This window comes from Ischnura elegans, chromosome 2 (assembly GCF_921293095.1).
Source record: "Ischnura elegans chromosome 2, ioIscEleg1.1, whole genome shotgun sequence".
Classification (NCBI taxonomy): domain Eukaryota; kingdom Metazoa; phylum Arthropoda; class Insecta; order Odonata; family Coenagrionidae; genus Ischnura; species Ischnura elegans.
In genome coordinates this window covers 112,289,324-112,301,500 of record NC_060247.1, presented here as the reverse complement: position 1 = coordinate 112,301,500, position 12,177 = coordinate 112,289,324, and the positions used below count along the sequence as shown (strand labels likewise).

General features: G+C 38.1%; 1 protein-coding gene across 1 annotated transcript in view; it reads right to left on the bottom strand.

Moving 5' to 3' along the window:
• Positions 1 to 2,323: 2,323 nt before the first annotated feature.
• Positions 2,324 to 12,177, bottom strand: part of LOC124154418 (protein stoned-B) — a 37,649-nt gene continuing 27,795 nt past the window's right edge. The window contains exons 12-13 of the mRNA XM_046528123.1: positions 9,262 to 9,491; positions 2,324 to 4,501 (exon numbers count right to left, since the gene is read on the bottom strand). Coding sequence (XP_046384079.1) covers positions 4,376 to 4,501; positions 9,262 to 9,491 — 356 coding nt within the window. The 3' untranslated portion in view covers positions 2,324 to 4,375. The remainder of the gene's footprint in view (positions 4,502 to 9,261; positions 9,492 to 12,177) is intronic.

Genomic DNA, 12,177 nt, shown 5'->3' with positions numbered 1-12,177 from the left:
CTTTGAACAATTTATTGGGAATGAACCTTTCCTTTCTTATATTTGATTGTATCTGATATTAAGTGAATCTTATTTGAAAGTTTACCTATATTATAAGCCTATGATAAATATAATGGTACTGCATAAATTATATAAATGTTATCGGTAATTCTAATTAAGTGGATACAGTCAATTTTATAGTTCCTTGAAACTGGCCAATGGATTTATGGATTTGGAAGCATTTTTTAAATGGGTACCTACCTTCTTTCACTATTTTCGATGGAGACATTAATACAAGCATGGAAATGTCGTAAGCTATATTTCATTACTCCCATGAACTCGTATTAAACGTATACAACTCCCATATACAGTCAATGCTCCGGCCAAAGTATGGGCTGGTGGCAATTTTTGGCCATGTAGCAAAAGGCTATATATATCCCTGTGGCACTAAAAATGTTTTCATTTGCTCAATTTGAGAAAATTAATTGTTATTGTATTTAGTGCACTTGAGCAACCTCTTAAAGTCATACGATGATCCCATTTTTTTAGCATATCTATTCTACTACCCATAGCACATATTTAGTGGCTTAAAATTAAGAATCCGAAAAAAAACTAAAAAGAAATAAGCCACACCTTTCTGTGAAGCTAACTCTCCATACAACCCAACAACCCATTTCTATGTCCTGTGGGTCTCATGAAAATATATTGTGTGATTATTAGCTTGAGCATCGTTCGTAAAATGAAGTCTTATGTTTACTTTCGCCAAGAAAATTATTTTTGCTTGAGGTGCATCATATATCCTTGAATAATCTTGACTTTTCTCTTATATTTCTTTCTCTACTCCGTTTACAATGATGCACTTATGCATGAAGTGTTGCATTTTTCATGAGTTTGTGCCATAATTGTGACACTGGAACACAGAAATGGGATGATCATGCTTACTCTCTAGCCTCGTAATTGGCCAAGACAGTCGAAGAAGAGTTGTTTTGCTTTTCACTCCAGTAATGGAATGGGATTTTAATTAATTGATAGCCTCTGGATGTCATTGATGATGGTCACATTCAGGTGCCCCACCTGCCATTTTAAAGCATTGTTTGCTAAGCAGGTGAAATAAAGACTTTGATAATCCTTATTCTCCTCTAATTTATTCTGAATTTTTCCTATTTCTATTAATGCACTTTTGCAAGCAGTGTTTTGAATTTTACATTAATTCGTGTCATAACTGTCACACAGGAACGCAGGAGAAGGATGGTTATCACTCGGAGCTGAGCCTCATGTCTTGTAATTGAGACAGATTGCCCAAGAAAAATAAAAGTCAAAATCAGAAGTACCTCTTCGAGTGATGGAGTGGAATTTATCCATATTGAAAGAAACCAATGCAATTTTCCACCATTATTTATGTTTTTTATAATAATTTCTTTCAGTGTGAATAAAAATTATTTTACTTTTCCCTCAAGTAATTCCAGGGTATTTCAATTCATAGATAGCTGTAGGTATTTTAGGTGAATATTTAGAAGCTCCAACTGCTGGTTTTAAAACCTTGTTTGCTAAGCTGGTGAAGCAAAAACTTCAATTGTAGAGCCTCCGTAATAATCGCCAACTTTTCAAATTTTCCAGAAATTATGAGGGAGTGGCCACCACTCTTTGCCCTCTTCTTTTATCTGCCATTGACATATTACCATTTTGGACTGTAATATTATTATTGAAGAATAGCCACATTTGTGGGGTTAGAGCACTGCTTGCCCCACTGAAGTAAGGAGTTTTAACAGGTCAGTCATGAGGCTTGGATGCACAAGAAACAGTGAAAATTAAATGCTGTGTCAAAATTTTTGACTAAGTTGAATTTTTTCCTCTAAAAAGCTCTTGTTGACTGGATTAAATTGATGTACTTGATTGTTCGGGTTTTCAATGTTTCTTTCTGACTGTAGTTATCTAAATATGTATGAGAATTTTCGATATCTTACGGATATCTTTTGGACATTTTCTGGATCAACTGGAATATCTAATGGATAAATATCTATTTGAATGTTACTTGAGCAATAGGTTTTAATTTATCATACTTCCCACATACTAATTACTGTGTAATGCCTTTATGTTCAGTACGTAGTATTTGTGTGAGCCAAAGTACATTTCCTCAACGGGCAATTATAAACTGGTAGAACAATATTGTATAACAACGTATATACGTTTTAACATGCTTAGAGGTCCTATCGTAATAATCTTACCAAGAGCTATCGACTGCAATGCATTGGAGGCCATTCACAAACTAGCTTAGGGTGGCATTTACTCCACTATATTCTTTTACGGCGGTGGCAAAATTTAGTTACAAAATTGTAACAAAAAATTATTTTATGCAAGTTTATTTGCTCAAATAATTATGTCACACATTTATTGCACAAAAGAATAGATGCTGTACACAGAGTAAACTTTTGTTTTACATACAGTAGTCAAGGGAGTGTTTCATCCCCATTCTGATTGGTCTCTTCACATGAATTATATTTTATAACATTTCACCCATTGTTACGGAACACATAACACCACCACATTTAAACAAAAAAATACTTATTTACCCTGGATTGCCAACCATCAAAATTAGCATCATTCTCGTTTGGCAACCCTAATTCTACATTGAGGTTCTCTGAATTCTATTTGTTTGCCTGTAGTTCCTATGTAACATCTCTTATTATGTACCTTTGTTTAATCCATTTTTATCTATTCTTATCTACAATTTGTCTACAGCATGGGATTTTTTTTTGAGAAAAATGAATCAAATGAAATGAAACTGTACAACTTTTCATATCAATATACTTGATAATACCTGGCTGATTCAACAAAAAAATATGGCCAATCTACTCCTCTAGTGTTTGCAAAATAAATAAATGTTTAAAACGGATGCCTAGCTATGATTTTCACAGCGTTCACCCCTCCAGTTTTTACAACACAGCACTAAGTATTGTCTCGCATTTTTTTTTGTGTGTGGCCCTTTTATACAATCAGCCATTTACTAGATTGTATTAATAATATCTGGTACATTCTTTACTACACAACATTCATGTTATTCAATGTAGGTATTATATACAAAATGTTTTGACCAATGTATTCCATTGAGTCGTCACACTTTTTGACTAGATTGCACTCGCCCGAGGGACTTGAGCATTTTCGCTTCAAGTACATACAACAAACATTGACATGTAGCAGTGTTACAATGTGTTTTTTTAAATTCCTGTGCATATCCCTAGTTTCATATGGATCTAATACTCATTTATACATGTTCAATGGCAACATTCTTAAATAATAAAAACAATTTCATCAATTATTATGTACATTAAAATTACTTCTCTCCAAACATCTCAACACATGATAAATTTTGTGTATTTTATGTACACCTGTATATTTATATATATATATAACAACTACACGCAACCCGCAAGCACTCCTCTCAGCCAATCATAACATGCACTCCCTCATTACTTTTGTTTGGACATATTTACTCTCCGTTTGTCTTTGGTATATTGCTGCATGCCACCTGCCTCTCATATCTGAGCAGGTGGAAAAATAATGGGGTTCCGATATATCGGTTTTAATATAGCTCACCCCTCCAAACAAAATTCAACAGACATCTTAAAGTACTTACAATTCTTACTACATTCGGAGAAATGTTTTGAACTACCTCATCTGTCTTTTAGAGACCATTTAATGTGAAGCTTTAAAGTGATAAATGTTCTAATGTAACAATTACTTCAACATTAGCACAGCCAATTAGTCCATCAAATCAGACGTTCATATTGACACATTTTTCATTTTTTTTATTTTACAGCATTGGATTTAAGTAAAATTGTATGCAGATGATTTTACTCACTACATACAATGGATATGATTTGAATAAATGCAGCTCCAGCTTGTATGAAATCACTATATGAAGAAGGCGAAGGATGATAATAAGTTGCCAGCATCATATGAAAGTTTTTAGCAGTAGCAACATCACCCAAGGGCATTTATATTATGCACACATTGGTTTTGTGTGATACTTATATATTCTCTCTAGACTTTTCAGGAACTTCTTACTGTGGTATACACACCTGCTCTTCATTGAGATTCAGAGTGTGATTTTTTTTTTACTCCCATATAAACAAATTCTCTTCCACCAGTGGAAGGCAGTTACATCACACAACACTCAATTTTTATCTTACATTGATTTACAGACTGTGTTTATCATTTCAAATCGTTTTCTCTGTTTGCAACTGGTAGTCCATCAGAAATATACATATATACTAGGTTTGCTTTGGCCTCAGACTCTCTCAGCTACCTCTTAGAGAAGCTTGCATCTTTCCAATTATGTACAAGGAAAAGCTAGGGATAACTACTAGAGCAGTCTCTTGTTTCACAGTCCTCTTCATTAGCTGGATGAATCACTGTCCGAGTCCTTGGCCGATACATCGTCCGGCTTTTCCTCTTCTGCGACAGGCTCTGGTGCCTTTGGCGCTGTCAATGTAGCTGTCACGTATGCTCCTGGCCCAGTGCCCTGTGGGATAAATAAAACGTCAAGGTGTAAATCATTTTATCAATAAGTGATTACAGGCTGTGCCAGCCAGCGATAATTGTTGTAGCCAATCTAGTGGGTTGGCTAGCATGAGTGTGGTTTGTGTGAGTTGGCAACGTTGTACATATGTGGTCGGAAGACTTCTGGTTTCAGTTGTTATAATGTAACTTGTTGTGTCTGTGATGGTGCATTAAATCAGTATCCCTTAAGTATCCATGACTTGCTCATTTTGTGACCTGTATCCTCCTTTGTACTAAGCATAGATTTTCTAGGGCAATTTAGTCAGGTCATCCAAATCCACTGCACCTTTAACCAGTGCTGTAGTTGGAAAAAATTTTGGTGAGGCTTACCAAAAATTGCCAACAGCTGAACGTGTATTATACATCCAGCTGTGATTGAAATTTCAAACTCCAACTCTTTTATTCATTCCAAGTTGTGCCACAAGATAGCTCTGAACAAGTAAACAATCATTTCCGATATTTCTTTCTGAAACCCATTGGACAATTTGCAGTAAGGCTATTTTTTACATTTGTTACTGGTACGCTTATAGTAATGGATTTGGATTTTAGGGGGTACGCCGTACCAGCCCAACTACAGCACTGCCTTTAATCCTTTCCTACCGGTACCTACAGTTGGAAAATATTTTCCGTGCCACGAGTAGCATGGAACGAAAGCTTCTTGATGGGGATTGAGAAAATAAATCCACCCTTAAATATCAAAAAATTAATTTAAATAAAAAAAATTAGACGCAGTATGTCTTTTAGGCTGTAGACTTAAAATGAAAACTAAAAAATAAAAATGAACTGATGAGACTTGAATAATGTAGCATTCTAAAAATTTTTCTCTGTCATTCCTCAATTAGGAAAAAGGATTAGTGAGGCTACTAGTCAAGGATGAAATAGGCTCTGGGTAGGGGTGATCAGGGGTGATTTGGGGCCCTCTTTAACGTGGGATTCAGGGGTCCTCCCCCAGAAAATTTCAGGAAATTGCATGCACGAAAATAGATTTTGATCCTATTCTGCCCCCTAAAAACTAGATAAAAGTTTACAAAAATAGCAATATCACTAGGAAAAATAATTTGTTGAGTGAGAATTTCACAGCTTATAAAATTTAACAATGTAGTATGGTTCTATTATCTATTTATTTAAGTTGCTCATTGAAATTGTGCTGAAATATAAAATACTTCTAAAATAACCATTTCAAAAATCATCAGGTTATGTTTTATATTCTCAAATAGTGGGTTGAGAGGGCCCGAGCCCCCGCAAAAATTTGTTTGGGAGGCGGTGCCCCAATAATTAAAGAAAATTAAAGAATTTGAATTTAGCAATGTATTCTTTCAATGATATTAATGAAGGCGAGACTTCATGGAACTTCTGCATGTTAAACATGTTGGAAGAAACTTCCTTTTAACCTCTGCGCAGATATTTCCACAAGCTGCGAAAAGTACAAATTTGTTTCTTTCAACATGTTTAATTGTATATGATACACATTAGAAAAATGTTTTTTGACATTTACACACAGAATTTGCAGCAAAATGGCTTAGACTAGATTTTATTTGATAGCCGGAGCAAAGCCGATTTTGATGTATGGATATGGTACACTTAAACTGGCTCAAAAGATTCAACTCTAGTGTTAGGGGCCTTTGTGCATAAAATGTTTCTCACAAAGAGCTTCTCCAAGGCTGAGAGTACCTTCTCATTTCAATCCTCTTCCACGTAGACATCCATTGATTTGGGGCCTTATGCTAAGCTTCATAAAGCTGCAAACTAATGACAAAGCAGACTAATCACTCATCCCCTATTGTGCTGTGACATGTTTCGGAGGAGGCATGGATTTACCACTCAAAATAATCGTCAGCAACGCATCCAAGTTCACAGTTCAGGCATTATAGTAATTGCTGTTGGCATCAGATCTTCAAATTCATTCTTACTTAAGTGATAACTATACTTATCCTGTACTTAAGTGAAAAAAAATGGAGGGGATCAGGTCGGTGTGATTTCTAGAGTGAAGGCTTCCGACTCAGTTGGTTCAGGCTCAAATCCTAGTGGTGGGGAAGGTTTTTCTGATACTTCCTGATCTTATTATCAATAACAGACACTTTTTTACTTTCACAAAATATTTTTTTTAAATTTCTATGACCAGTTTCGGCAGTTACACCATTATCAAATAAATAAAATATTTATAACAGCCGAAACCGGTCATAGAAATTTTTATAAATATTTTGAGGAAGTAGAAAAGTATCTGTTATTGATAATATGGAGCCCTTCCACTAGATACAAGCTTCAAGTTTTGATTATCTTCCTGATCCCTCCTTGAGTGCTTAGAGGAGGGCACTTCTAGGGCAGCATTCCATCTGTTGGATGGGATGTTAAGCTTTAGGTCCCCTTTAGGTGTTTTGTCGAGAGCAGGCTAATTGTGACTCCAAGTTTCTCTCCACTCCACAAATTTTACCCACCATTCCCACATGGCACTTATTACCTGAGCTGTTGTTGACCATCCCCAAACACCACATCATACAAAGTAATTGGCAGTCTTTACATACTTTTAGTGACAGAGTATTCATCATTTAGTAATAGAGCATCCTTCGAAGATAGCTGACTCTTATACTGGACTCTAATAAATGCATTGGTATCCCAGAGAAGATAGTCGTTGTATTGGTGCCAAGCATTGTTGCTAAGGAAAACTCCGCTATTTCAGTAAAGTACATTCAAAATCATTGCCGGAACCACATACATACAGAATTGTCCAAGGGGGAAGGCAGGTCATTACTCTCCATGGCACCTTGGTGGTATAAAATGCCTCTCAATGTATAAAATGCCTCTCAATGATAATGGGTCTGACATCTAATGTATGTCAGTGGACAAGTTTATATCAGATATATTCATCCCATAATTTTCACCATTGTTGATTAAGCTGGTGATACAAAAACTTTCATTTGAAATCCCCCTCCAAGAATACTATATTTACAGCTTTTTCCAGAAATTTTGAGGGGGAAAGGCCAATGGCTAACCCCCTTAATCGGCCACTGATCTATGAATGCCAGCCAGAGACACCAGGGCACATGTATGGTATAAAATTCAACGGTTGCATCTCCCATTTTCTCTTCATCCAATGACAGTTTCATCACCACTCATTGCCTCTTGTATCCTGAATCGTTTGTCCTTGGTCTATAGTCTCCTAGCCTTTTTTGGGAGACTTCCAATTTTTGCCAGGATTTGAACCCAGGCTCATTGGGTGTGAAGCTATCACTTTAGCCACCACATAAATCTAGTCTGTACAAAAAATCTATTCAAAGCTCTTATCACTCTAGTCAACCTGAACCCATGTGAAGTGTGTTCCTTACTTGTTATCTTATTGATGTTTCATGGAGATATGAATTCGAGTCTTATACAATTTGGAAGTGGCTTAACACTTTGAAGCCCAAGGCCTAGGGATGAGATGGCCTAGCCTGAGAAGCCCAAGGCCTAGGGCCCAAGTAGATCTCGGGCTATCATGTTTGATTCTGTGGAAAAAAATTCCTAGCATTTTTCTCTTGCCTCTACCTAATTAGCCTCTTTCATCAGCTATCTGGTCTTCCTGTATGGAAGGTGATGCCATTTAAAAGCTCCTAAATTAACTTACTCCTAAATGTACTGGATTTGGTAGAAAAAGAACAAACACTCTGGGTTTCACGCAACCCATACATGGAATTCAAAGTGTTAATTTAAAAAATCATTAATGGAACAATTTAAGTTTGGAAAAATAACAACTTTGCTTTTTGCAACTTAACCATTAATCACCGACTAATTTCAGTACACTTTATAATTTTCAAGACAAGTGTTGGAACGATAGTCTTGTCTTGAAAATTATAGTGTATAGAAACTACTTAATGATTAAAGGTCGAGTTGTAGTTAGCATTGATGTTATTTTTCCTAACTTAAAATGGAATTCTATAAGGTTAAGGCCTCAGTGCATCATGGAATAATTTAATACCTAATGTATGCAAGCACTTGTGATTACAAGTGGATTTGGGGGGAGGGAGATGGGGGCATGACCCCTCCACCCCAGACACTTAAAATATTGACAAGTTTTTCAATACGGTTATCATTACGTTCGTTTCGTTTGGTGTATCACAGATTCTCAATCATTTAAGCCTTGAGCCCAAGTCAAGGAGACAGATTTTCCGGTCATTGGTCATTCCCTAGTCAGCGCTAGAAAAAAAAAATCGCCCAAGCAGGAAAGGGGAACTGTCGTTATATATATGCAGTGGCACAGCGAGGGTGGGGGTTTTGTGGGATAAACCCCCCCCCCCCCAGATCTCAGAGACACTTTTAAGTTTAATCACTTTTACTTCATTTGATTAATATACTTATAGAATCGAGTGTAAGGATTAATAAAATATTCCTCAGAAAGCCATAAAACTCACCATTTTGAACCATTTATCTTAAAAAATTTCCAGGGGAGGTCTCCCACACCTCTCGCTTATCCTGGCAGGTATACCACACACACCAAGTTTAGTTTCGCCTAAAATCCCCCCTAGCCTTAATTCCTAGCTGCGCCCCTGTATATATGTGTACCTTACTCATATTTCCATATTGAAATAAAGAGAATATTTCGTACAGTACTTGTTGTATATTGTTTTTAATCTCAAAAATGAGAAGACGGTTTGACTGTCAGACTCTTGTGCCCCTCCTCCCCTCAGAAAAAATCCTGGATCCGCCCTTGCTTGTGATTTAAGTAGTTAAAATTTGAAGTGGGCTCACCTGAGTGTGCTCAACTTCCACGCGGTACTCGTGCCTCGCCAGGTAGCGGACGTACTTCTCCGGGGGGTCATTGTCTCCACCGGAAACGGACACGGACCGGATGGTAGTGTGCGACACTTGCGTGGCGGGCATCGTGAACTCGACGTACACGTACGGATCCAATTTCTCCGGCATCTGGTCGTACGACGTCAAAGCCAGCCGGCAGACGAACTGATGCGTCGTGTACGCCCCTGCGGAGAAAATAATTATTGATCACGATGAAATATGCACGATAGAGAAAACTTGTTTCACGGAATTTTAACCCTGGATAGCTGGTGTCAGTGGATACGAAACCCTAGGGCGGGCTCGCTAGGGTACTCTCCTGTGCCGAGGTCTGGAAGCGTTTGCTTATCACCTCTGCTTCGCAGAAGAGGGAGGACAGGAAGGAAAAAGGAAGGAGGCGCCGCCGCGATAGGAGCCCGACGACGCGTCCTGAGACGGGATAGGGAAGGAAGGGATGGGGCGAGGAATCCCGCACCGTCACAAAGGCGGGCGGGTCCTACGATCAGCGAAACCTGGAAAACCATTTCTGTGCCAGCGATACTAGAGAATTATTCTATGAGGAAGAATAATCCAACGATCGAATCGCTAGATGATAGCTGGTGTCAGTTGGAACCAAGATTACTAATGTTTTATTTTTTTAGGTAGAACGAACCATTTTGAAACTACTGAAACTTTTAACCAATCGCGCCGATTGGCCGCGAGTTTGCCCTGTTGCCGGATGCTCTGGACAACTCTTGAATTCGAATGCTTTGACCAGTGATGGCAAGTGAAACGATACGAAAATGTTTCGTTTAGATCCAGAGGGAAACGAAAATACGAGGCCTAAGTTTAGTTTCGTTCCCGCACGGAATTAAAATCATCAAGGAGTTCAGTTTCGACCCGGGACGAAACTTTACTCCCTGGAACGAAACTTAATTAATCGGAACTTCGCTGCTCATAGGTACGTTTCGATCCCAAAAGTTGAGTGGAGAGGGACAGGAGGGAATAGTTTCGACCGGTTCGACCCATTACGTTTGACATACGTGTGGAGAGGTTAAAACATTGAGCTTAAAAATCGAATGGCCAGTTTGCGTTCACCGTTCTCCTGTTAGTGCTAAAAATACGAGTGCCCCATTCATCTAATGGCGGTAGGCCGATCCTCTACTTCATTGAATCATACTTCGTACTCGGTGTGTGGGTCATAATTAAACCGTTCGAAGGTGAAGCACGTGGTCCCTCCGGTGCGAAACGTTATCTGCGTCTCGACTCGTCCCCAGGAATGCCGACTTACAAAAAATATTTGGGGGGGGGGGGGAAATCGGGGATCTTTCCGCGGGAATTAGTATAAGTAGTGAGTTTTAATTTTTTTAAGCATTTCAGAAGAGTCACATGATCAACATTAGAACCCTGATAACTCGAATCTCGATATCTAGACACTCCGGGAAAATCGACAAGCCTGGCAAATTTTTTCCTCACACCCATAAGGAATTTTTGAGGGGGCTCGGGCCCCCTCCGGCTCCATGGAGTCGGCGCCACTTTTCGTCCCAGAGCTTTAGTTTAGTTTCGACCCAAAGTAGTTTTGACTCCGATTTCATGTCGACCCTGAGTAAAGCTCCCCGAGTTTAAATCCGTTTCGTTACAACATTTCGATCCCAGGAACGAAATTATTGAAATTTTAGTGGTTTTGACTTTCGTTTAGTTACAATTGCCATCCCTGGCTTTGACTGCTCGCGATGTATCCAAGGTATTTGGCGACAGGGCAAACTCATGACCAATAGGAGCGCTTGGCTCAAAGTTTCTATTGCTTAAAAATTATGCGTTTTTGACCTACCATCATCAATAATTTTAATTCCTTGTGGCATCAGCTAATTCATCACTTAAAACTTCGCGACACAATTTTTCTCCAACCCGTTTAATAGCGTTATATATGTTGCCGTTTCGCGCACATTTGATTGGTTCGCCATAATTGGCTGCATAGGCCATTGATAAGTAACCGTATCTCGTTCAGTTTGACTTCCGCCATTTACCGAGTTGGAAGTTGTCCCGCGATCTCAACGCATCTCTAGCAATATATCTCAAAGTCAATAGCAATATTTTAGTTCATTAAAGTATTATGATGATAAGTTTTCTTGGAAGTTAACTATTACGTTAAGTTAATATCCAAGAAAAGTTATAATGGAATACCACAAAGTTAGTAATGAGTTAGGTAGTTATCATGATGAAAAAAAATTCATTAAAAGATCCTGAAACCAATAAAATATGAAAACTACGATACTTAGAAGATATTATGAGAGGAATAATATTGTTTAAGTTATTCTAAAAGGGAAGATTTGGTATTCTAAAAGGGAAGGAGGAGGGAAAAAGACGCACGTCCTTGTTGAACAATTTAACATAATAGCACAACTGTACTAACTAACAACTGCTCCAATAAGCCAAGTAAAGACTGAGGATAGTCATCATGACAGACAACCTTCTATGAGAAGACGGCACATTAAGAAGAATAAAATATTGTTTTAGGTAGTTGGAGGCGGGAGGTAATTGAAATCTAGTTTCATTTTGATCGATAATCGTTTGGAACCCGAAGGCAGACCAAGCGTACAAATCATATTGCAGGCCAACCTCCCTTGAATGCAGAGTTGTTTACTGAAGTTGACAAGACCACGGCGTTGCCTACCCTCCAGGAGAGCACTCAACACTGGAGAGTAACCAACACTGCGTGTTGCCTACCCACAAGAGTAGCCGTTGTAGATAGTGGCAAGTGGGTGGTTACCTTCCAAACTTCGAGCTCCGGAGTTAAATGAACTCCATTATCAGGGCTTAGGATTTTTTGTTGAAATTTTGAAAAATAAATATATGAAAAGTTCTAAACTTTGAATATAAGGTTTTTAGAACTAC